Below are 23,359 nucleotides of genomic sequence, written 5' to 3'. Positions count from 1 at the left end.
CAGCATTCATCCTCATCTCACACTCATGCACACACACCCTCCCCCAGTGGGTCTCCCCCTGCCACCCACCTTGTGTCCCCACCCTGAGCCTCGATCCATGCCTCAGCTTCCACTGCAGAAGTGCTCCTCGTTTATTTGAGATTCAAGGCCCCATGCCCCAGTACCCTACCCAATAAACTGCAGCCAAGCTCCCAAAGGCCAGATTATCACCTAGATGAGGGTTGGACCAGGTGGGCGGGATTCTGGGTCCAAGGCTGCAGTGGGAGGAACTGGACAAGAAGCAAAGGGAATAGGGAGGGTAGGTACTTGGCCACCACTTCCCATACCCCAAATCCCTGCCCAAGTCTGGGGAGACGTTTCTTCTGGGGGTTCCTCAGGCCTCCTGGACCCGGCCCAGGAGGCCAGCATTCTCCTGGCGAAGGGCTCGGTAGTCCTCACGGATCTTCTCCAGGTTGCTAAGGGTCTTCTTGCCCATCTCTGTCTCGATCTAAGGCAATGTGAACATACCCCTCAGCACGCAGGCCCCTCTCCCAGTTCCTGCTTGCCGCACCCCATTACAGCCACTGTGAATGGACCTCTCCCACCCACCCCCAGCAGCAGCCTGCTCTGTCCTTTGCCAGGCCTTTGTACAAGGCATTCCCTCCACCTAAAGCATCCTTTGCTATGTGGCAGGTTTCCCTACCACATCTTCAAGCTGAAGCTTCTGCCAATGGCCCTGGGAGGCAGGCATGAAGGCTCTCAAGGTAGAGGCTTGGGCACGGAGTAGGCCACTTGTCTGACCCAGATGACCAGCAAAGACACTAAGGGGCAGGACTAAGCCTCTAGCTGTAGGCTGTGTCTGGTTCCACAGCCTCTCAACATGAACTGAGGAGCTGGCCCCTGGCCTATCTTGGTTCTCCCTCCCATCCCCAAGCCTCACCTGCTCCTCAAGGTCTCGAACCTCCCGCATGATAGTGCCTGTGTCCTCAATGGTCTGGATGAGCTGGCTGCAGTTCTGGGGACAGCAGGAGCAGAAGGCTTATACTCAGCCCCCCACTGCCCCTGCTAGCCCCCCAAGTATGCTTCTTCCCTTACCTCATGCAGGGCAGCTAGGTACTTGTAGGCCTTCCGAATAGCATCATCCTTCTTGGCATCCTGACCATACAGAGGGGACCTTGAAGGTCTCTACCCCCCAAACCTCTAAGCCCTCAAAAGGGTACCCTCCCCACCCACCCTCCAATTGCACCTTACATGGAACAAAGCCAGGCCCAAGCATCAGTGTACCTGCCAGGCTCACACAGGACCTGGGCCCATGCCAACCCGTGGGCACATGGGCAGGCAGCAACCCACCCCCACCTCACTCCTCACACCCACCCTGGCCTGCCCCACACCTTGAACACAAGTTCATCAGTCACAGCAAACGTCCGATCCAGCTTCCCAGAGAGGGAGTTGATTTCCTTCTGAAGTTCCTTTGTGTCAGACAAGATCTGGCAGACACCAGGACAGCCATGAGCCCATGTCTGGGGCAGGGTGGCTGGCCACCTGAGGGTACTCATGTGCATGCACTCACATCCAGACAGGGCCTGTGTCACTATGTCAGGGGTAGCTAGGGTAGAGTTTGTGTGATTGTTCTGTGTCAGGGGTGGCTAGGGTAGACTGTGCGTGACTATCCTGTGTCAGGGTATGGCTGGACAACTCTGTCCATCAGAGGCTGTGAGGTCCTCGTGTGGCCACACTATGTACATTTTCCCATATGTGGGAAGCCACCTTCCATGACCACAGCAGCACACCTTGGTGATCTCTTCCTTCTGCTTCCGGATGTTGCCCACAATTTCTAGGATGCGCTGGGTATAGGCCAGCCGGGACACATCTCTAGGCAGAGTCTCCAGCTCTGACACCTAGATCGAGACACAGTAGGCACTGCTCTAGGACCTGTCCCCCACCCACTGGAGCTGCCCAGATCTCCCACATGAGCCTTACCAACTGCTTATAGATTTCCTCCTTCCTGCGGGCCTCTTCAGCTGCTGAACGAACACTCTGGTGTAGTTCCTGGATCTCTGCCAGCCGTCGAGAAGATTCTAGCTGCCAGAAGCCAGTGAGCAGAGCACAGGGATGGCTACCTAGGGAGGGACCAAACCTGCCTCTTCCCCACCTATGGCCCAGGACCCCATCACCTACCTCTCTGCAATCGTGGAGTTTTCGGAGGTGGCGGTACTCAGCAAGGAGTGGGACCCGGTGCTTTTCCCACTGTCCAGCCAAATGGATAACCCGTTGTGCGCTACTTTCCACCACAAGCTGCCAGTGTGAAGGGGGACATGTTACATGCCAAACCCTTCTAGCCCTGCCCAACCCCATCACCCCCAGTCCCACCTGCAGCTTGGCAAGGTTTGCAGCCCCATCGGGTAGGAGCTCCACCGCCCGGCTCTTCAGGCGCAGGGCCTGCTCACGTTCTACTGTGCTGAGCTCGCTCTGCCGACACTCAGTCTCCACCTGGCAAAACAGCCCCAGCTTAGCCCAGAAAGCCCTGGCACAGCCAGCATGACCCCCACAGATAGCTACATGCCCCTCCAGTCCCTAAGGCCTCTCTGACCTCTCCAGTTCCATGTAGAAGCCCAAGTACACTGAGGAGCCCCACAAGCCCATGCCCATACAGACCCCAGACCCTCAGAAGCCTGGTGATCTGCAAAGCGGACTACAAGGCCTGACTAATGCACATAGGTGCCTCTAACCCCTACAGGCTCACCCACACCCACATGCTCTCATCCCCACTGATTGTTCTGAACCCTCAAGAGCCCTACATGGTCCCCAATGTCCTATATGATCCCTTCTGTGCCCTGAGACAGGGCACCTCTCAGCCACCTCAAGTCCCTCAAACCCCCCCTGGGCCCTACTTCTGACCGGACCCTGCCTACAGTCCCTCCTCCCACCTGCACAAAGCTGACGCCCAGCGTCTTCATGTCAGCTTCAACCTCTTCAATGTTGCGGTTCACTCCCTCCAGCTGCTCCCAAAGGGACTCTAGCTCCTGTTCTTGAGCTTCCCACGTTCCCTGGGAGGTACAGACTAGTCAGGTGGGGGTTTCAGGCCCAGCAAATAGGCAAAGAGCCAAGACACCCCCCCACTACTTTGCTCACCTGTTCAGGCCGCCAAGAGGTAGCTGGCACCTCTGACACCTGGGCTGCCTGGGCCTGAGGCTCCTAGGGGGAGTAAGGAGAGGCATCCTGGCTATCAGGGAAGGCCCTACCCTTCATGATCCAGCCTAACCCCTCCAGCACTGTACCCTCATGCACTCAGCTGCTGATAGGTAGGAGACTGTGACTACACGAGGGTGAAGGCTGTATCTGCAACCTCAGACTAAAGAGTTTGATGATGGAGACACTTCCCTGACCCTGACACAGCTCCTACCCACCTGCCTCTCAATTCCCAAATGTGCATGAGAAGGGTGGGGACCTCTTGAGGTAACCAAGGAAAGAAGATATGCCCACAGGAAACTGCCTTTTTTTGGAAAGGTGGGGTTTGTATCCTACACCCTTACATCACTGCCACCTATCCACATTTTGTCCACTAAAGTCCCCAGAAGCTAAGGGACCCATCTGGACACCACCCCCAGTGGGAAAAGGGCCCACCTGTGGTCACATGGGAACCTATGTGGATAACAGTGTAGTTCCTACATGAAGGCGCCCTCTGAGCCCACCATCCCCCATCAGCACACCCCATGTCCACTTGGGCCCACCCACCAGCTGGAAGGTGAACTTCTCTGAATGTGTGAAGCGGGAACCTCTGGGAGCACCAGTCCTGGCCCCAGCACCCCAGGACTGCAGTAGCTCGCCCAGGTCTCGGGTTTGTGTGGGGACACCAAGAGAGCCCCAGCTTTGGCATAGGTGCTCAACCAGGTGCTTCTGTAGCTGCTGCCGCTGAGCCAGTGTGTCCTCCTAGGAAGAGAAGGCAGGAGAAACAGGAGGATGTAGAGGCCTGCCCAGCACAAAGGTCCTGCCTCCTCTGGGGCCACACACAGGTGGACAGACAACCCACAGCCCTCCCACTGAGGTTCATCTCTGCCTTACTCTCCTGCCTCACTAGTCTGGGATCTCCCCAAGGACAGGGGTCTCCTCTTGCTCATGGCTACATTTCTCTCCACCCACTCACTCCCCATGCTGGAAAAGGATATAGGAAAAGAGAGGAGTAAGCCTAGAGCCCTCAATTCCAAAAGTGACACAGAAAGTATAAGTGGAGACAAAGCAGAGACAGGGAATCAAAGAAGCCAGGCAAAGAAGAGGGCAAAGTCAGAGAAAAAGGCAAGAAAGGGACAAGAACAGGGACAGTTTAGACACAAATGGGGAAATCTGTTTATGAACTCAGTGTTGGATGATATAATGAGATCACTGTTAATTTTTTTAAGGTTGCAAATGGTCCAGTGGTTATGTTAAAAAAAAATGAACATTCTTGGCTCGGCACCTATAGCACAGTGGTTACAGTGCCAGCCACATACACTGAGGCTGGCGGGTTCAAACCCGGCCTAGGCCTGCTAAACAACGACAACTGCAACCAAAAAACAGCCGGGCGTTGTGGTGGGCACCTGTAGTCCCAGCTACTTGAGGCTGATACAAAATAATTGCTTAAGCCCAAGAGTTTGAGGTTGCTGTGAGCTATGACGCCATGGCACTCTACCCAGGGCACAGAGTAAGACTCTGTCTTAAAAATAAATAAATAAATAAAAATAGAAAAAAAAAAAAAGAGATGCAGTCTTAAGTACTTAGAATTGAAATGACATAATATCCAGGATTTGCTTTAAAATAATACAGCAGGCCAGGCATAGTGGTTCACACCTGTAATCCCAGTATTTTGGGAGGTCAAGATGGGAGGATTGCTTGAGACCAGGAGCTCAAAATCAGTCTGGGCAACACAGTGAGACTCTAAGTCTATAAAAAATAAAATGAGCCAGGCATGGTGGCATGTCTGTGCAGTCCCAGCTACCTGGGAGGCTAAGACGGGAGGATGGTTTGAGCCCAGGAGGTTGAGGCAGCAGTGAGCTATGATTGTGCCACTGCACTCCAGCCTGAGCAACAGAGCAATACCCTGTCTCAAAAAAAAGAAAATAAAATAAAAAGGGAAAGAGAAAAACATAAAAAAAAAAACCACAGCAAAAAAGGATAAAAGGGAGAACAGATAAAGATTGGCAAAATGGTCCATTAGAATACTCTCTTTACTTCTGTTTGAAAATTCTTATAAGTTTGAAAAAGAGAGACAGAGATAAAGATAGGACAAATTGTACCTAGAAGACAGAGGCAGACAGAATGAGACAATACAGAAAGAGGGGACAGGGACAGAGGGGACAGAGGGAGACAAAAGTCAAGAATGAGAGGCAGCAAAACCACAGAAGGGGAAAGAGGGAGACAGGAAGAGACAGTGCAAATACCTAGAGACAGAAAAGACGAGCATCAGCAACAAGTGCAGAGACAAAGAGTGAACGCCTTTGTGATGTGAAGAAAGCAGGAGAAAAAAGGAAGGTAACAAATCTGAGTGCTGTGCTTGCTGCGGAAGTCCATGCTCATCATTCAGTCCAACAACTACCTGGGGAGGACAGTACTATCACTACCCTGTTTTCAGAAAAGGAAACTGAGGTGCTGACACTAACTTGTCCTTGGTTTACATTAGATAGGTGCACACAGAAAGAAAGGATGGAAGAGAGGGACAGAATGGGCAAAAAGAGGAGCAGAGGACCATCCAGAGACAAAATAAGCACAGCAAGAGCTAAGCGGCAGGCTGTAACCTGGGCTGGCAGGCGGGGTGCCCGGCGGACCCAGTCCTCATCCCCTGGGCAGTCATGGCCTGTCTGCTGGCAGAGCTGGATGGCATGGTGTTCGAGGAGTGAGGCCACCCTCCCAGCCGGCTGGGGCACCTGGATGGGGGCTGGTAGCAGCAGGGGACTCGCCTGGAACTCCCGTTGCTCTGGAGGCAGGAACAGAGTCAGCCAGTCCTCAGGCAGGGCAATGCCACCAGGCCCATCTCCCCACCTCCCGCAGCCTCCCACTCACCTCCTTTCAAACTCAGCTCAGGCACAGCCAGCCTGCTGGCACAGAAAGGCCTCTGGAGGGCAGAGCCCTGGTGGGAGAGCAGAGTCAGAGCCTCAGGATAAAGTGTGACAGAGGTCATCGGTGGGAGGGAGACAAAAACCTGAGCACCCACACAGACACAAGGAAGGCAAGTCAGGAACAAGAAAAGATCAATAGGAGTTACCTGGAGGTGCTGCAGCTTGGGAGTGCGAAGGAGGGGTGGAACCCAGAGCAGGGCCAACTGGTCTCGGATTTGGCTCCCGATGGCCCTGAGGAGAATAGCTGAGTCACCTGGGGGTTGGGGGAGGGAATGTTAATCAGATGACAATGCTGTAAATCCAAAACAACATACTCTGAGAAACCAGCCATCACTCCTGACTGCCCCCATCCAGAGATGCATATCTATCCAACTATCATTCTCACAGTCAGTCACTCAATAAACACTGAGCACCTACTATGTACCAGTCATTTATCAGGGAACAAACTGATAAAGGTCCCTGCCCTCCTGGATAATGAACAGGATCATAACTGCGATCCAGACCACAGCCAGGCAGTCACAGGAAAAGAAGTGAAGGACTGTAGGGAGAAGAAGTTGTAATTTATACAAGGCAGTCAGAGGAAGCCCTCCCTGAGGTGATGCAAAAAGGGAAACCTCAAAGAGGTAAGGGAGTGAGCCAATGAGGATATGTGGTGGTTAAAGTAATCCAGCCATATAAGGGCCCTGAGTTGGAGTGTTCCTGGTGTGTCTGAGGTACACCAAGGAGGCCCAAGGGGTTAGAGTGGAGTGAGCAAGAGGGAGGCCCCTTCCAGCACTGACTTACCACCTGGGTCAGCCCAACCCCCAGGCCCCTGCCCTGAAGCCCCTCTCTGACCTCCCAATCCTCCTACCTAGGTCTCCCAAGACACATGCCTCCCACCATCTATCTGCTCACCCTCCAAACCCCAGAAAGGCCCTCCTCTCCCATCCCCTAACACCCCAGCACCCAGTACCTGCAGGCTGGTCTGCACCCTCAGAGGCGTCAGTGGGCAGACGCTCAGCCAGGAACAGAAGCAGGTCCCGGAGGTCAGGTTCACTGGGGTAGAGGAAGTTCTGGTAGCCAAGCTCCAAGGGATATCCCAGGTCCTGGAGGTTGGGAGAGGGACAGCCCCATTGGTCAGGTAGGCAAGCTCCTCCTGTCCTGGGATCCCTGGGCCTAGGCCACAAATTTCCCCCTCTCTCAATCCTCTGAACTTCCCTGGCTCCCCAAGGCTTCCAGGCCCCTGGGTGGAGCCACAGAAAGCAAGAAATAAGGTTAAAGCTCTGGCCTTTCTAACTATGACTCAAAATCCAGGGGTCATAAAAGAGAAGGTCGGTATTTCAGAATACATGAAAATAAATTTTAAAAATTAACAAAAATATAAGCAAAGTCAAAAGAGGAATAATAAGTTGGGAAAAAATATTTGGAGTGCATGTCATAGACAAGGAATAAATCTACATATTATATAAGGAATTCCTAAAAATAAACAGTCAAAAGACCAGCAGCACAATAGATCAGAAAAAAAGAACTCATAGGGTTCTGTAGGGGGACTGGGAAATAGGCTTGGGAAGAAAGAAAACATTTTTCTGCCAAGAGTTGCCAATGGTCTGGAGTTGTGTGGACACCAAAAGCATACCAGACTTCACGAGTTCAAACCCAAGGTTTGCCTCTCACCAACTGTGTGATCTCAGGCAAATCACTTAACCCCCTTCACCTGACAAAAGGGATACCAAGAGTACCTACCCCAGTTGTCCTCAAACTGTGGCCCGCGGGCCACATGAAGTGGTGTGAATTGTATTTGTTCCCGTTTTGTTTTTTACTTCAAATAAGATATGTGCAGTGTGCATAGGAATTTGTTCATAGTTTTGTTTTGTTTTGTTTTTTAACTATAGTCCGGCCCTCCAACGGTCTGAGGGACAGTGAATTGGCCCCCTGTATAAAAAGTTTGAGGACGCCTGATACCTCCAAGCTTGTCATGAAAGTTAAATGAGTTACATCGTGTTATCACAGTGCCTGGCACAGAGTACAAATCAAGATTATACACTTAGTGTCACAATGTAAGCTATATTTACTTCAGAGGGTCACCATCAAAAATGTATGAAAACTACTTTCCTGTATGACACAGAAATTCATTCCAGAAGTGGGGTAGATGCCAAAATATGAAGGTGGCCAAGGTGCAAAAACTGGTTCCAGGAGCAAGACACATGAAGAAGAAGATTCCAGAACATTCATGGCCATGCTAAATTAAGGTAGGCTACAGGGACAACACGCATCTGGGTTAAGACAGCCCCTTTATTCCTGCTGTTGACAAAACAAGGCTGCTGGAGACCAATCACATGTACCTCTTGACCAATGGAAAAGCCATATTCACTGTCTCCCCACGCACACACACACAAAGGCAGGTAAACATGAAATCTAGTGAGGACAGTACTGGAAGAAAAGAACAATTGGAGGAAGACTAACCCCCACCTCAGCACCTCCCACTGTGTACTCTCCTTGCCAAACAGAAGGCATAACTTCCCACTTACTAAGTATTATCCTCTAAAATACAGCCTCAGGCCAGGGGACAGACTGCCTGCCTCCTAAGGCCACCAAAAGCCCCAGATAAAAGAACCTAAGAACTCCTGAGAACTAGGCAGACCTGAGATTGCAGAGATGAGCAGTGCTCAGAAGCCTACTGCTAAGGGACAGAAACTGCACAAGTAAGGTCCAAATTTAACAACTCTGACCACTTTGTCCCCTTTGTCTAAATAGAAGTTTTCACTGTAGTTTTGCTATTGTCCCTCTGCCATTATATACTTACAGGGTATGTTGGAAGTGTTTATATTCACTATATGTAGCCACAGGTTGGTGGAATGCAAGCAGCCAGATTCGGTCTATCCAATAATAGTAATACCATGTACACAAAGCTTACTGTATCCAGCAGCTTTTCATATATTCACTCATGTTTAATCTTCACAGCAACCCTATGTGGTAGGAACAATTCTTACACCCATTTTACACACGTGGAAACTTGGGCTCAACAAAGTTTAAGGTGCCAGGCATAGTGGCTCACCCCTGTAATTCCAGCACTTTGGGAGGCTGAGAGGATCACTTGAGGCCAGGAGTTTGAGACCAGCCTGAGCAACACAATGAAACCTCGACTCTACAAAAAACTTCTTAAAAATTAGCTGGACATGGTGCTGCACACTTGTAGTTGCAGCCACTCAAGAGGCTGAGGCAGGAGGATCACTTGAAGCCAGGAGTTCCAGGTTGCTGTGTGCTATGACTACACCACTGCACTCCAGCCTGGGCAACAAAGCAAGACCCTGTCTCTAAAAAGAAAAGAAAAAAAAAGTCAAGAGATTGGCCCCCATAACAGGTCTATGTCTTGAGTTACTCTAAAATTAAAAAGCAAGTGCTCGCTTCAGCAGCACATATACTAAAATTAAAAAGAAGAGAGGCCAGGCACCGTGGCTCACACCTATAATCCTAGCACTCTGGGGAGGCCGAAGTGGGTGGATTGATTGATCTCAGTAGTTCAAGACTAGCCTAAGCAAGAGTGAGACCCCTTCTCTCCTAAAAATAGAAAAACCGGCTTGGCACCTAGCTCAGTGAGTAAGGTGCCAGCCACATACACTGAGGCTGGCAGGTTCGAGCCCTGCCCGGGCCTGCTAAACAACAATGACAACTGCAATCAAAAATAGCCAGGCATTGTGGTGGGCACCTATAGTCCCAGCTACTAGGGAGACTAAGGCAAGAGAATCGCTTAAGCCCAAGGGTTTGAGGTTGCTGTGAACTGTGACGCCACAACACTCTACCAAGGGCAACATAGTGAGACTCTATCGCAAAAAAAAAAAAAAAAAAGAAAAACTAGCTGGGCATGGTGGCTGGTGCCTGTAGTCCCAGCTACTTGGGAGCCTGAGGCAGGAGGATTGCTTGAGCCCAGGAGTTTGATGTTGCTGTGAGCTATGACACCATGGCACTCTACTCAGGGCAACAGAGTGATACTATCTCAAAAAATGAAATGAAAAATTAAATGAAACTGAAATGAAATGATATAAAATAAAAATAAAAAAGAGAGAGAAACTGGCTCAAAGTTGCATAGCTAGTGAGCCAGGAAGAGTGGCATTACTTGGAGCTCTTAAAGATAATAACTGGACACAGATCTGTACTGGGTGCTTCATCAAAAAGGTGCTTTATTTTATCTATCATAGAGATATCTTTGGAGGTGTTCTCAGGAGAGACAGGATGTGTGGGTGTCATCAGGGTAATGCAGCAGAGACACTCTTAGAAGCACACCTTCCTTTGGGCAGCCATCCCTCCCTCAACTCCATAGGATCCAGAAGCAACCAATCAGTATCCTATAGGGATGATCATGTGATCCAAGCTCAGCCAATCAGAGCACACAGTGATTAGTTTACAAGTTAGCATTGTGACCCAAGCAGGACCTTTTCTGGAACTAGACAAGAATTTCAAAGAGGCTTCGTTACTTGGTGAAAGAGGAAGGAAGGAAGAGGATGTGTGAATTGAAAGGAGGGTACTCACCATACAGGCCTGAGCCAGGCTCATGGCCAGGCGAAACCGGGCAGACATGGCGAGAGGCAGCAGAGGGCTGAGGCCAGAGCCCACGGCAGGGTTGATCACGCGCAGGCAGCGAACCACAGCCTCTACAACCAGCTCAGTGGTGAAGGCTCGCAAGGTCTGTACGTCTGGAGGAACTTCCCTGAAGAAGAAGGGGCTGGCTTGACATGAGGACTAATCAGGAAACAGGAATGAGGCTGAGCCATGCAGCCTTTTGGAAGCACTACCAAGGTTGGAGTAGGGAGGACACCACAGTTGAGAAAGATTGTGGGTGTTAGTGACTATGATTTCCATTTGGAAAACTAAAAACTAGTGAAATCCTCAGGTCCTGAGACTTTGGTATAGGAGAATGATAGACAGAAGGGACCTGCATTCAGAAAAATCTCAAATTTCTGGGGTCCAGGAAGGTGAAGGGGCCCAGGTGTCATGGGATCTGGGTTTCTGGGTCCCCAGTTATCATGTTCTGTGTATATAAGAGACCCCTAGATATCGAGCTGCTAGAGTTTTGAGAACAATAGATTTTGGAAGGCTGGGGCTTTCAGGAGTTCCAAATGTGAGGGTCACTGAGTGTCAAGATCTCCTAGTTTTAAGCAATACAAAAATAAATCTCCATAAGATGCTATTGGCGACCTGAGTTTTTAGAGCCCCAGAATAGATAAGTCCAATAAGTCCTGATATTACAAAATTTTAGGGTCCTGGGGCTTTAAAAGCCCCAGATGTTTGGGAAACTGGAGTTTGAAGGTTCTCAAGCATCCAGTCCTGTGGTTTTTGGAGTCCCCGAGTGCCAGGTTCCTGAGTTTAAAGTTCCCTGGTTCTCAGGGTACAGGTGTCTTAAGGTCCCCAGGTATCGGGGTCCCAGAGTATCGATGTTATGATCCCCAGATTTCAGGGTCATGGAACTTGAGGATCCAAGGTTGGAAGGTCTCAGGGTGTGAGTATCAGAGTTCTGGGCTTACCAAATGTCGGGGTCAAAAGATTTGAGAAGCCCCTGCTGTCGGAGTGTTTGAGTATAAGGGGGTGAGGGTCTTAGGGTCCTGGAAGTTGGAGCCCTGAATATAAAGGTCCCAGGTTTTAAGGTTCCTGGGTAACGGGGTCCCGGATTGTGGAGTCCCGGATGTGAACATTTGGGGGTGAACGGGGGCTCTGTCCTTACGTGCCGGCCTGGCGCAGGGAATGGATGAGGATTCGATCCGCTTCCTCCATAGTGGAGCCGTGTAGGAATCTGGAGCTGGGTCCAGAGCCGGGTCGGAGAAAGTGGAGCACAGCGGTTGAAAACCCGCTCCGCACTCACGGTCGCGGGGGGTGCTGGGAGAGCTGGGAAGTGTAGTTCTGTAAGCGAGTGCAGCACACCCGGATACCAGTGTGAGCGCACTGAGGTATTGAGCGCTCAGTGGCTACTGGGAGTTGTAGTTCTTCCACTTCCCACCGTGGGCTCTTCCAAGGAGGAAAGGAACGGGGGTGGGGAACAGAGAGGCACTAATTGCCTTATTCATTTAAGGTGATATTCTCTTCAAGGCTGTAAAAGTATACAAGGGCAGGGTTTTAGCACAAAGCGACTGCTTCCCTGTGTCTTCGTTTCCTCATCTGTAAAATGGAACTACTGGCAGCACTTCCTAGGATTAAAATAGAATTAATTTATGCAAAGTACATTGTACTATGTGCCAGACACATAATACAGTAAGAAAGCGTTATGTAAATTATAGATCCTCATATTCATACATTCAATAAATGCTATGATACGCTATACATATTTATGTGTACACTCCAAAGAATAATTACACAGCAAATATCTATGTAATCACCAGTTATTGAAAAGCCTAATCTATCTCTACTACTTAGCTGCAAAGTTTGTCATAAATCACATGTACCTATATGAGACTTAGTTTCTAAACTCTATTCTGTTTTTAATTACATAGCTTTACAACAAGCTTTGACAAATACAGCAAATCATCCCATCCTGTTCTTTCTCAAAGTATTTGGGCTTTTTTAGGGTTTCCTTTGTACATTGGGAAATGTTTTGGAATCAGTTTGTCAAATTCCACAGGAAAAAAATCTTTTGAGATTTTGTCTGGGATTGCACTGAATCTCTAAGTCACTTTGGGGAAAAAATGACATCTTCACAACACTGAATATTTCAGTTAGTATACTGTTATATATTTATTTACTCTTCTTTAATATTTTATGATATCTAATCATCTTTTGTCCTTGAATATTGTGCATATGTTAGATTTTTCCTACATACTTCAAATTCCAAATACTATTAAAAAATGACATCATTTTCTTATTTTAATTTCTGACTGTTCAGTGCAGGTGTATATTTGGTAAACATTTTATCAATGCCTTTTCTGTTGCCAGGCACTGGGTCACAAACATCCCATTTGTGCACCTGTTCACCCTCCCATCTAATCGTGTTATTGCTCCGCCCTGTGACCTTAATCCCTCTAAAGCTGGTGGAAGAGACAGGGGCTGCATGCAGATGGCCCTTCAATCTCCAAAGGAAGATGTTGGAATCTGAAGGCAAGAAAGGTGAGAGCTGCCTTCCACCCTTGTAGACCCTTGGAATGAGCCTGGGCTCTGCTTCACCCTCAGCCCTTTTGACCCACCCACTGCCACCCCAGAGATCCCACCCCAGAGAGCCTTCTGGGGACCAGAAACACATCACCCCTGTCCTATCCCAGCCATCCTCAAACATAGCCTCTCTGCCACGTAAGTTGTTGATGCTCAGCCTGACCCAGACACTGCCTCTCTTGGCTTCCCAGCCCCATCCATGGCCCTTAGTTACCAAAAGAAATCCAACCTCAATCCTAGCCCTGACCCCAATCCTAGTATCTGCCCCAACCCTGTGTCCAAAGCCAGCCCTGATCTGAATCCTAACACAAATATTATCAACCAGAAGGCAAACCCCTGTTACAGTCCAAACCCCAACCTGGATACAGACATTACCATGAGCTCTACAGTCACCTAACCTCAATCTCAACTCCTAAATATCAATACTGTTAATGAAAGTGGTCTCTGACTTTTCAGAAAGTGCACAGACCCTATTAAAAAAATATATAGAGAGAGAAGACAACACACACTTGATGGAGGTAGTAACCTGTGAGGGCTCTGAAACAAGGCTACCTGGATTTGACCCCAAATTCAGCCACTTCGAGTCACTTAACCTTTTTGCTTCAATTTTCTCATTTGCACATAAGAATACTATATTCCAGGCAGTCTTTTGAATGCTGAACTCATTTAATGTTCACATATAATTTAGGTAGTTTTATTGTCATCCTCATATAGACAAGGAAATTGAGGCTCAAAGAGGTTACCTAATTTGCCCAAGGCAACACACAGCTGCCAAATAGTAGAGTCAGAATTTAAACTTAGCTTGTATCCTCCAAAATTGGGGATCATGATCAGGCCAATCTATTGCCCCTCCAAGGCTGAAACAGGACCATGAGAAAGGAAATGCTCTTCACTGAAAATCCCAATGCAAAATCCAAATCCCCCTCAAAACTCAATGTCAGCCCTAACATTGATCCCAATTCTAACCCCAACTCATTTAAATACCCAGTCCTAATCCCAAATCAATCTCAACTACACTCCACTTCTACCTATATTTAAACCCAACTCCACCCCAACCCCAAATCCACCACTCAAATTTAACCTTAAATTTGCCCACCTCATTGCAATTTAAACTACCCCCAACTCTAACACCAAACTCTACTCCGCTTGGAAATGTAATCTCATGTTTATTCCCTTATAAACTCTCACTCTACCCCCAATCTTAATTCCAACACCAACTCTTACCCCCAATCCTTAACCTAGATACTCCCCAACTCTCCCTAATTTTGTATGTTCATCTCTCCTTCCTTCAAAGAGAGGGATGGCAGTAGGTGGGAGGTAGCCATAATTTCCCCAACACCCTGTCCCTCCTTGACTTGATTTTTCCACACAGATATCATGCCAGAGAACAGTCCAGCCAATGGGGCAGGCCCTGGTCCTGAATGGGGGCTGTGCCCTGGGCCTCCAGCTGTGGAGGGTGAAAGCAGCGGGGCTTCAGGCCTAGGGACCCCAAGGCGAAGAACCCAGCACAGCAAGCACAAGACAGTGGCAGTAGCCAGTGCCCAACGGTCTCCCCGGGCACTCTTCTGCCTTACCCTGGCCAATCCTCTACGTCGGTCCTGCATCAGCATCGTGGAGTGGAAGCATCCTGAAAGGCCAGGGGCAGGGGGCAGGGGTTAAATGAATTAGGGTATCAAGAATCAGGGTTGAGTCAGGACTAGAATGGAGGAGGGCTGAGGTCACCAGAGATCAAGGGTCAGGAACTGGATTTGAGGGGGAGTTCTGAAAGCCAAAAGTCACTAAGGGCTCAAGAGTTAAGGAGTGAATCACTGCAAGAATTGGGGATGCTTAGGGTGTCCAGGAGGTTAAAGTTAAGGCGTTGGTCAGGGAAGAGGCTGAAGAGGCTGAGAATGTCAGGACCTGTCACCTTGCAGTCAAGGGCCAGCATTGGATGGGGAGGTCCCCGAGGGAGTATGGGAGTTTTGAGGCCACTCTGCCTGCCTGAGTACTTGACTATGTCCACCTGAGGCCCTTCGACATCCTCATCCTGCTGACCATTTTTGCCAACTGCGTGGCTTTGGGGGTCTACATCCCCTTCCCTGAGGATGACTCCAACACTGCCAACCACAACCTGGTAAGGCTGTCCCCTGCCAGATACAACCCCAATACAGCCATACCTCACAGATTCCAACCAGACCTCACCGCTCTCTGACCCAAATAGCCCATCGCTGCTCAGCCCCACCCTTGGTCCCCGCAATGCTACCCCTTCCTCCCACCTCCTCCTACCCCGTCAAACCCCACCCTCAGATAACTCCCCGACTTCCTGCCCCACCCCCAGGAACAAGTGGAGTATGTATTCCTGGTGATTTTCACTGTGGAGACGGTGCTCAAGATTGTGGCCTACGGGCTGGTGCTCCATCCCAGCGCCTACATTCGCAATGGCTGGAACCTACTCGATTTCATCATCGTTGTGGTTGGGTGTGCAACTGCGCGGGGGACCCTATCCTACTTTGCCTTCCTACCCCAGGCCTGCTGAATTCTGGACTTAGGGAAGCGACTGCTTCATACCTCTCCCCTTCGGCAGCCAGAATAAGGAATATTAACATATTTAAAATCCACTTGCATTTTCAGTTGCAGGAACTTGCCCTTTTCTGAGGAGAAGGGAAGGCTGGCTGGGCGGTGGGAGGCGTCTCAAGACCTAATTCCTACCTCCCTGCCTTCTTACAATCAGGCTGTTCAGCGTGCTGCTGGAGCAAGGACCTGGACGGCCCGGTGATGCCCCGCATACCGGGGGCAAGCCGGGGGGTTTCGATGTGAAGGCATTGAGGGCGTTTCGGGTGCTGCGGCCACTGAGGCTGGTCTCTGGGGTCCCCAGTGAGTGGCACAGCCCCCGGGGCTTGAGGTGGAGGGGGTGGGGCTGGGCTGAGCGGGCTCCGCCCCTATTCCGCCTGCCCTGTCTCCCCGCAGGCCTGCATATAGTGCTCAATTCCATCATGAAGGCGCTGGTGCCTCTTCTGCACATCGCACTACTAGTGCTCTTCGTCATCATAATTTACGCCATCATCGGACTCGAGCTGTTCCTCGGACGCATGCACAAGACGTGCTACTTCCTGGGATCTGGTCAGCCAGCCGCCCATCCTGGGCCAGACACACCACCTCTGCTGGCTCCTAAACCTCTCCTATTCTCAAGGAAACCCACTTAAGTTCACAGGACTCCGCCCTCGGGCTTAGGCTCCACCCCCAGAAAACCAAGTCCCACCCCTACATTCTAGGACTCTACCCTAAATCCCAGACTACAGCCCCTACCTAACAGGTCCCACCCCTATCACAAGACCGCACCTAAAAGACTTAACACTCCATCCTCCATTACTGACCCCATTGATTCAGGCCCTTCATCCGGACCCCAGCTCAAGCCTTTTCAAAGGATCCTTCCAAGTTCACAAGACTCCTCCGTCAGGCTCATGCCTCACTGTTTATTTACAAGTCTGACCCAGGATTTACAGTCCCACTCCCCAGATCTAGTTGGTGAACTCAGCTTCTTACAGGTTCAGAATATGGACCTTGCTGGGTTTAGCCCTAGAGGAAGGGCTAGGAGGTGCCTTGAAAAAAATGTAGGCCCCTGAGTCGAACTTCCTAGGTAGGCAAGGCTCCAGGGTAGCAGCGAATGCGGGTGGCGTGCTTCCAAGCCTTCAGCTCCCGTCTTCCCGCAGACGTGGAAGCGGAGGAGGACCCGTCGCCTTGTGCGTCATCGGGATCCGGGCGTCCGTGTACGATGAACCAGACCGAGTGCCGCGGGCGCTGGCCGGGACCCAACGGCGGCATCACCAACTTTGACAACTTCTTCTTCGCCATGCTCACTGTCTTCCAGTGCGTCACCATGGAAGGCTGGACCGACGTGCTCTACTGGGTGAGGTGGACGCTGGCACACAGCTGGGAGGCTGCACCTGCCCTTCTTCCCTGACACAGAGGTGGAAGTATCTGCCCACTCTGAGGGGTGCGTACCCTCTCTCTCCCCAGATGCAGGATGCCATGGGGTACGAGCTTCCCTGGGTGTACTTCGTAAGCCTCGTCATTTTTGGTTCCTTCTTCGTCCTCAACCTTGTGCTTGGCGTCCTGAGTGGGTGAGAAGCCTAAACACTTGCCCCTTCCCTCCCTGAAACTCCTGCCCCCTTTTTTGTGTCAGGTAAGCTCCTAGGCTTCCTTCAAAATCCATCTGCAATATGCTTTCATTCAATCATTCAGTCATGAGTACCATAATAGGCACTGTTATAAGATTGAAACAAGGCAAAAATCCCTGCCATCCTGCCATCCTGGATATTACATTTTGATGGGGAGAAACAGACAATAGCAACATACATGATAAACATGTGTTTTATATATATATATACACACACATGTGTATGTAGTCTTTTACGTGGAACGTGTGCTATTGAAAGGAAGGAAAGATAAAATGGGAATATCTTGCAATTGAGAAAGTGTTATTTGAGTAAAAAGGTGAAATAGATAAGGGAGTGGGCTGTGCAGGTATCTGAGGGAAGAGCATTCCAAGCAAAGGGAACAGCTACTGCAAAGGCTCTGAGACTAGAATGTGCTTAGCATGTTCAAAGAACAAATAGGAGGCTGGTGCAGCTGGAATGGTGAAGGCAAGGGGACCAGGCTGGTTCCACCAGTTATCCCTCTATCCTTCTCCCTCAGAGAGTTCTCCAAGGAAAGGGAGAAAGCAAAAGCTAGAGGGGACTTTCAGAAGCTTCGGGAGAAGCAGCAGTTGGAGGAGGACCTGCGGGGATACCTGGACTGGATCACACAGGCTGAGGATCTGGACATCGAGGACCCCACAGAAGATAGCAACCTTGGTTCTATGGCTGAAGAGGGCCGGGCTGGCCATCGTAGGCAATTCCAATCTGGCCCATTCCCTACAGGCCTTTGATATGGTCTGCCCCCCGAGACCCTACCCCAACCTGCAACAAATCCAGATCCAACCACCAGTTATGGCTCAGGACACAGAACCAAGATCCAGCCTCAGACACAAAGACTCCACATAGCACCTCTACCCTAGATATGCCTCTCATTCTGCCTCCAGGCTGTCCTCCCCAATTGTCCTCTCTCTCTGCAGGACCACAGCTAGCTGAGCTGACCAATAGGAAGCGTGGGCATCTGCATTGGTTCAGCCACTCTACTCGCTCCACACACTCCACCAGCAGCCATGGTGGGGGTCCAGTCAGGCTGCAATAGGGGAAGGATCAGGGGCGGGGTGGAGTAGACAGAGGTGAAAGCCAAAGTGGGACCCTGAAGTCTTCAGATCCTGACCTCTATCCCCACCCTTTCCACAGCCAGCCTCCCAGCCAGTGACACCGGTTCAATGGCAGAGACTCCAGGTGATGAGGAAGAGGAAGAAGGGGCTCTGGCCAGCTGTACATGCTGCCTGTGAGGGCCCCAGCCCAGAACCCAGTCCAGACCCTAACCCCAGTCCTTACTTTAACCTCAACTCTGTCATCTCCAGCCCCAGCCACTGACTCCCTTTCTGCCCCTTATGACACCCACCTCCCATCCCTCTCTTTTCCAGAAACAAGATCATGAAAACCAGGGTCTGGTGAGTTGGGAAAGTTGTGTGACTCCTTCATCCTGTGACTTTGAGACCCCCTTCTCCAAGCCCTCCACAACGTCTGGGCTCGCCCACTTGAGCCCCCCAGGGCAATCTTAAGTGGGTGACCTCAGACAGTGGAATCCCCTTTCCCCCAGCCGCCGCCTCCGCCGAGCCAACCGGGGCCTTCGGGCACGTTGCCGTCGGGCAGTGAAGTCCAATGCCTGCTACTGGTCTGTGCTGCTGCTCGTCTTCCTCAACACACTGACCATCGCCTCCGAGCACCACGGGCAGCCTGTATGGCTCACCCAAACCCAAGGTGCACCCCCAGCTCCTATTCCCTCTTCCCCAGAAGCTCAAATCCAGAGTTTCTGGAATGTCTCATCCCACACACACACACACTGCCCACCTATATCAATGCAAAACCCTTAGCCTGTCCCATCCCACTTTTTAGTTCACACTTATGTAGCACCTGCTGTGTGCATCAAGCTCTGTTCTCAGCACTTTCTCAATCTCTTCACCACAGCCTTGTGTGAATTACATACTAATGCACAGAGCACTGAGTACCAAGGCATTGAAGAGTTAAGTGAATAATCCCAGAACTCAGCTAGTGAGTGGCATAGCCAGAATTAAAACCCAGGCAGCCTGGCTCCAGAATCCAGGCTCTGTACACCACACTGTCTGGACAAGTTCTCCTCACCTACACAGTGGAGATGATAGTAGTATCTACTTCATGGAGTGGTTAAGAGGATTAAATGAGTTAAAGTGAAAAGTGCTAAGAACAGTGCATGGCTCTTACTATTTATTATTCATCATAATCTCAACCCTAACCTGAGTACTGAGCGCACTTCTAGTCCCAATGGCCGAACCAGCCCTAGTCCCAACTCAATCCTAGGATCTAACTCAACCCATGAATCAGAGTTTTCCTGGACTCACAACCGTTGGCTCTAGTCCCTACCTGACTGTGTCCAAGCTCCAGGCCCGCCCATCAAAATCTCACCTACAGTGACCTGCAAAACAATCCCTAACCCTAACCTCACCCCCAACCGGCACCTGGCCTGATACCAGCTACCCCAGATCACCCAAGGCCTTTACCTCCCACATGTCACCTTGGAAACTAGTTAGCCCCTTACTCCTCTCCTCTCCCAACAGAGTATGCCAACAAAGTGTTGCTCTGCCTGTTCACAGTAGAGATGCTTCTCAAGTTGTATGGTCTGGGACCCTCTACCTATGTCTCCTCCTTCTTCAACCGCTTTGACTGCTTTGTGGTCTGTGGGGGCATTCTAGAGACCACTTTGGTGGAGGTGGGCGCCATGCAACCCCTGGGTATCTCAGTGCTTCGATGTGTGCGCCTCCTCAGGATTTTTAAAGTCACCAGGTATGTGTAGGGAGGGAGACTGGGGCCCCATACACAGCCCAACAGCCCCCACTCCAGCTCCAATGATAACTTCATTGGCATCACCATTCATTTAGCAGACATCCATTGAGTGGCTACTGCATGCCAGGCCCTAGGGAAACACCAGGAGTCTAAGCAAACACAAGTTCCTATCTTCATAGAGATAAGAGCCCATTTGAGAGAGTGTCTACTACATTTCCATTCCCTTCCTCAACCTCCACTCCTGCTCTAACATTACCTCCAAACCTATCTCTGATCTCAACTCCATGCTCATCACCAACCCAAACCCCATCCCCAACCCCCAACCACAACACCATGTGTAACCCCAACCCCTAAACACATGTCATCCACAAGCCCATTTACAACCCCAACACCATTCCTAAGCCCAAACCCCATCTACCACCTTGTCCCCAACTCTCAGCACCATCTCATCACTCACTGCCAATTATAACACCATCCTTTGTCCTCAAACACAGCCCCCATGATTCCTTACCCCAACCATCACCCTATCTCCAAGTGCAGCTCCATTTCCATCCCAGCCCCAATCATGTGCCCAGATTCTTCTCCAAACCCAAATACATCAGAGCCCCACCCCAACCCGAGCCCAGTCCCACCTGAAACTCTGTTCTAGTTTTACCACCTTCCATCCTGATCTCATCTCCCATTACACTCCTAACAACACCCTAACCTCACCCTCAACTTTCCCCCAGTTCTTGCTCTCATCTCACCCAACTTCAAAATCACATCTAACCCTGACACCGAAACCTATTTGAACCCAGCCTGCCTGCCCCCCTGCATCCCAAGCTGGAGCCCCACCCTGGATCCTGACTCTCCAGTGGACAAGGCATCAATCCTGCCCCTCTCATTTCTGCTGCAGACACTGGGCATCTCTGAGCAATCTGGTGGCATCACTGCTCAATTCAATGAAATCCATCGCATCTTTGCTGCTTCTTCTCTTCCTCTTTATCATTATCTTCTCCCTGCTTGGCATGCAGCTGTTTGGGGGCAAGTTCAATTTTGACCAGACCCACACCAAGCGAAGCACCTTTGACACCTTCCCCCAGGCCCTCCTCACTGTCTTTCAGGTGGGGCCTGGAGACCCTGGGGTGGGTGGGTCAGGGGATCCTGGAGTTGGAGGGGGCTCCAAGAGATTCAGGGTGACTCCCACTCCCAGATCCTGACGGGCGAAGACTGGAATGTGGTCATGTATGATGGTATCATGGCCTATGGTGGCCCCTTCTTCCCAGGGATGCTGGTGTGCATCTATTTCATCATACTCTTCATCTGTGGCAACTGTATCCCTTGAGAGTTTGGATGATAGTGTGGTGGGAGGTGGGTAGAAGGACCCAGGTGGTCCACAGGCAGGCTGGCTCTCCATCTTTTGCCACCTAAGCTCATCCCAGACATCCTGTTGAACGTGTTTCTTGCCATTGCTGTGGACAACTTGGCCAGTGGAGATGCAGGCACTGCCAAGGACAAGGGCAGGTGAGGTCTGGCTCCATCTCCAGAATAGTATCTCTCTGGGATCCCTGACTGGGAATCCCCTCACCTCCCACACCACCAGCAATGCCTCCGTCACCCTGGTGATCTCCACCTCCAGTCAGATACACCCCTCCAGTCCTCATTCATTCAACATGCTTCTATTGAACACCTGTTTTGTGCCAGGTCCTATTTAGACACTAAGGAGACAACAGGGGCCAAGGCTCACAGAGTCCTTGCCTTCAGGGAACTTACATTCTAGTTGAGGAAGGCAAGCAAAACACAAAAAGATTAATATATAATATAACTTGAGTACATGTTAATAATATGTAATGAAGGAAAAGAAAGCAGAATGAAAGGATAGCAAGAAATGAAGATTGCTATTTTGGTTAGGGTAGTCAAGGAAAGGTTCTTATGAGAAAAAGATATTTGACTGGAGAGACGTGAATGAAGTGAAGGAGTGAGCCATGCAAATATCTGAGGGAAGATTATTAAAGGCAGGGGAACAGCAAGTGCAAAGGTCCTGAGGTGGTAATGTTCTTGGCACTTTTAAAAAAAACAGCAGTGAGGCTGTAATAGAGTGAATGAGAAGGAGAGTGGTAGGGGGTAAGGGAAAATGGAGGTGGGTTCAGGGAGTCAGATTGAGAGTGTTCTGGGCCAGGGTGAGGTCTGTGGTTTTGTTTTGTTTGTTTGTTTTGTTTTTATTTTTTGAGAGAATCTCAATATGTCACCCTCAGTAGAGTGCTGTGGTGTCACAGCTCACAGCAACCTCAAACTCTTGGGCTCAAGCGATTCTCTTGCCTCAGCCTCCTGAGTAGCTGGGACTACAGGCGCCCACCACAATGCCTGGCTATTTTTTGTTGTTGTTGTTGTTGCAATCGTCATTGTTTTTTAGCAGGCCTGGGCTGGGCTCGAACCTGCCAGCCTCAGTGTATGTGACCAGTGCCCTACTCACTGAGCTACAGGCACCAAGCCAGGGCTGTGGTTTTTGCTCTGAGTTAGAGAGCTATGAGAGAATTGTGAGCAAAAGAAGAATATGTCAGACAAGATTGAGCAGGCTCCTTCTAGCTGCTGTGAGGACAGACTGTGAGGGCAAAGGTAGAAGCAGAGAGGTTCTCTGGGACCCAAGAAGGTCTGTTCTGACTGTACAGACCTGCCTGGCTCATCTGCTGCAATCTGCAGTAGTCATCTCCTATGTCCTCACACAGGGAGAAGAGCAGTGAGAAGGATGTCCCACAGGAGAATGGAGTGCTGGTGAGTTAGAAGCCTGGGTATTGTCCACACCTCCCACTCTTACCCATACCTGTCTGTGCATGTGTCTTTAACTTTCATCCTCTGCCCATTCATTCCCTCATTATTGCATCCCTTCTATGCCTCTCCTGTGTCCACCCCCTGGTGCCTCCCCGACCACTGATTATCCCCATCTTCCTGTCTCCAGGTGCCTGGTGGGGAGACAGAGGAAGAGGAGGGTATAAGGAGTGAAGCAGCAGGCAAGTGGGCAGGGTTAGGTGGAGAAGGTATGGGACCTGGGTGACAGAACTCAAGCAGACAGCTCCTGCCACCTGAGACCCAACTACCTAGGGAGCAGCCTTTTCCAAGATCATCCGGAAAATAACAGGCTTAATGTATGGCCAGCAACATTTGGGAATATTGATGTTAAAGATAAGAAACATCAGGGCGGCGCCTGTGACTCAACAGAGAAGGGCGATGGCCCCATATGCTGAAGGTGGCAGGTTCAAACCCAGC

The 23,359-nt window shown here is 50.3% G+C and overlaps 2 protein-coding genes across 2 annotated transcripts in view; one reads left to right on the top strand and one right to left on the bottom strand.

Annotated features, from left to right (window-relative positions):
• Positions 1–113: 113 nt before the first annotated feature.
• CCDC22 (coiled-coil domain containing 22) lies at positions 114–11,966 on the bottom strand. Its single transcript, XM_053579420.1, has 17 exons — positions 11,764–11,966; positions 10,575–10,752; positions 7,021–7,153; positions 6,215–6,321; positions 6,013–6,079; positions 5,748–5,926; positions 3,715–3,909; positions 3,112–3,174; positions 2,907–3,026; positions 2,350–2,469; positions 2,158–2,274; positions 1,960–2,061; positions 1,770–1,877; positions 1,371–1,466; positions 1,075–1,134; positions 920–994; positions 114–487 (listed from the first exon to the last, which is right to left on the bottom strand). The coding sequence occupies exons 1-17, from the start codon at positions 11,811–11,813 to the stop codon at positions 374–376; spliced, it is 1,884 nt and encodes a 627-aa protein (XP_053435395.1). The 5' UTR covers positions 11,814–11,966; the 3' UTR covers positions 114–373.
• Positions 10,611–23,359, top strand: part of CACNA1F (calcium voltage-gated channel subunit alpha1 F) — a 26,459-nt gene continuing 13,710 nt past the window's right edge. The window contains exons 1-20 of the mRNA XM_053579424.1: positions 10,611–10,728; positions 12,966–13,136; positions 14,551–14,800; positions 15,186–15,291; positions 15,496–15,635; positions 15,889–16,031; positions 16,125–16,277; positions 16,868–17,064; positions 17,175–17,278; positions 17,853–18,043; positions 18,271–18,363; positions 18,488–18,581; positions 18,721–18,747; positions 18,897–19,057; positions 19,891–20,116; positions 21,012–21,219; positions 21,309–21,429; positions 21,538–21,619; positions 22,822–22,867; positions 23,052–23,103. Coding sequence (XP_053435399.1) covers positions 13,112–13,136; positions 14,551–14,800; positions 15,186–15,291; positions 15,496–15,635; positions 15,889–16,031; positions 16,125–16,277; positions 16,868–17,064; positions 17,175–17,278; positions 17,853–18,043; positions 18,271–18,363; positions 18,488–18,581; positions 18,721–18,747; positions 18,897–19,057; positions 19,891–20,116; positions 21,012–21,219; positions 21,309–21,429; positions 21,538–21,619; positions 22,822–22,867; positions 23,052–23,103 — 2,419 coding nt within the window. The 5' untranslated portion in view covers positions 10,611–10,728; positions 12,966–13,111. The remainder of the gene's footprint in view (positions 10,729–12,965; positions 13,137–14,550; positions 14,801–15,185; positions 15,292–15,495; positions 15,636–15,888; positions 16,032–16,124; positions 16,278–16,867; positions 17,065–17,174; positions 17,279–17,852; positions 18,044–18,270; positions 18,364–18,487; positions 18,582–18,720; positions 18,748–18,896; positions 19,058–19,890; positions 20,117–21,011; positions 21,220–21,308; positions 21,430–21,537; positions 21,620–22,821; positions 22,868–23,051; positions 23,104–23,359) is intronic.

The sequence above is a fragment of the Nycticebus coucang genome, chromosome X, assembly GCF_027406575.1.
Source record: "Nycticebus coucang isolate mNycCou1 chromosome X, mNycCou1.pri, whole genome shotgun sequence".
In the NCBI taxonomy this organism is placed as follows: domain Eukaryota; kingdom Metazoa; phylum Chordata; class Mammalia; order Primates; family Lorisidae; genus Nycticebus; species Nycticebus coucang.
This window is presented reverse-complemented; position numbering and strand designations above follow the sequence as displayed.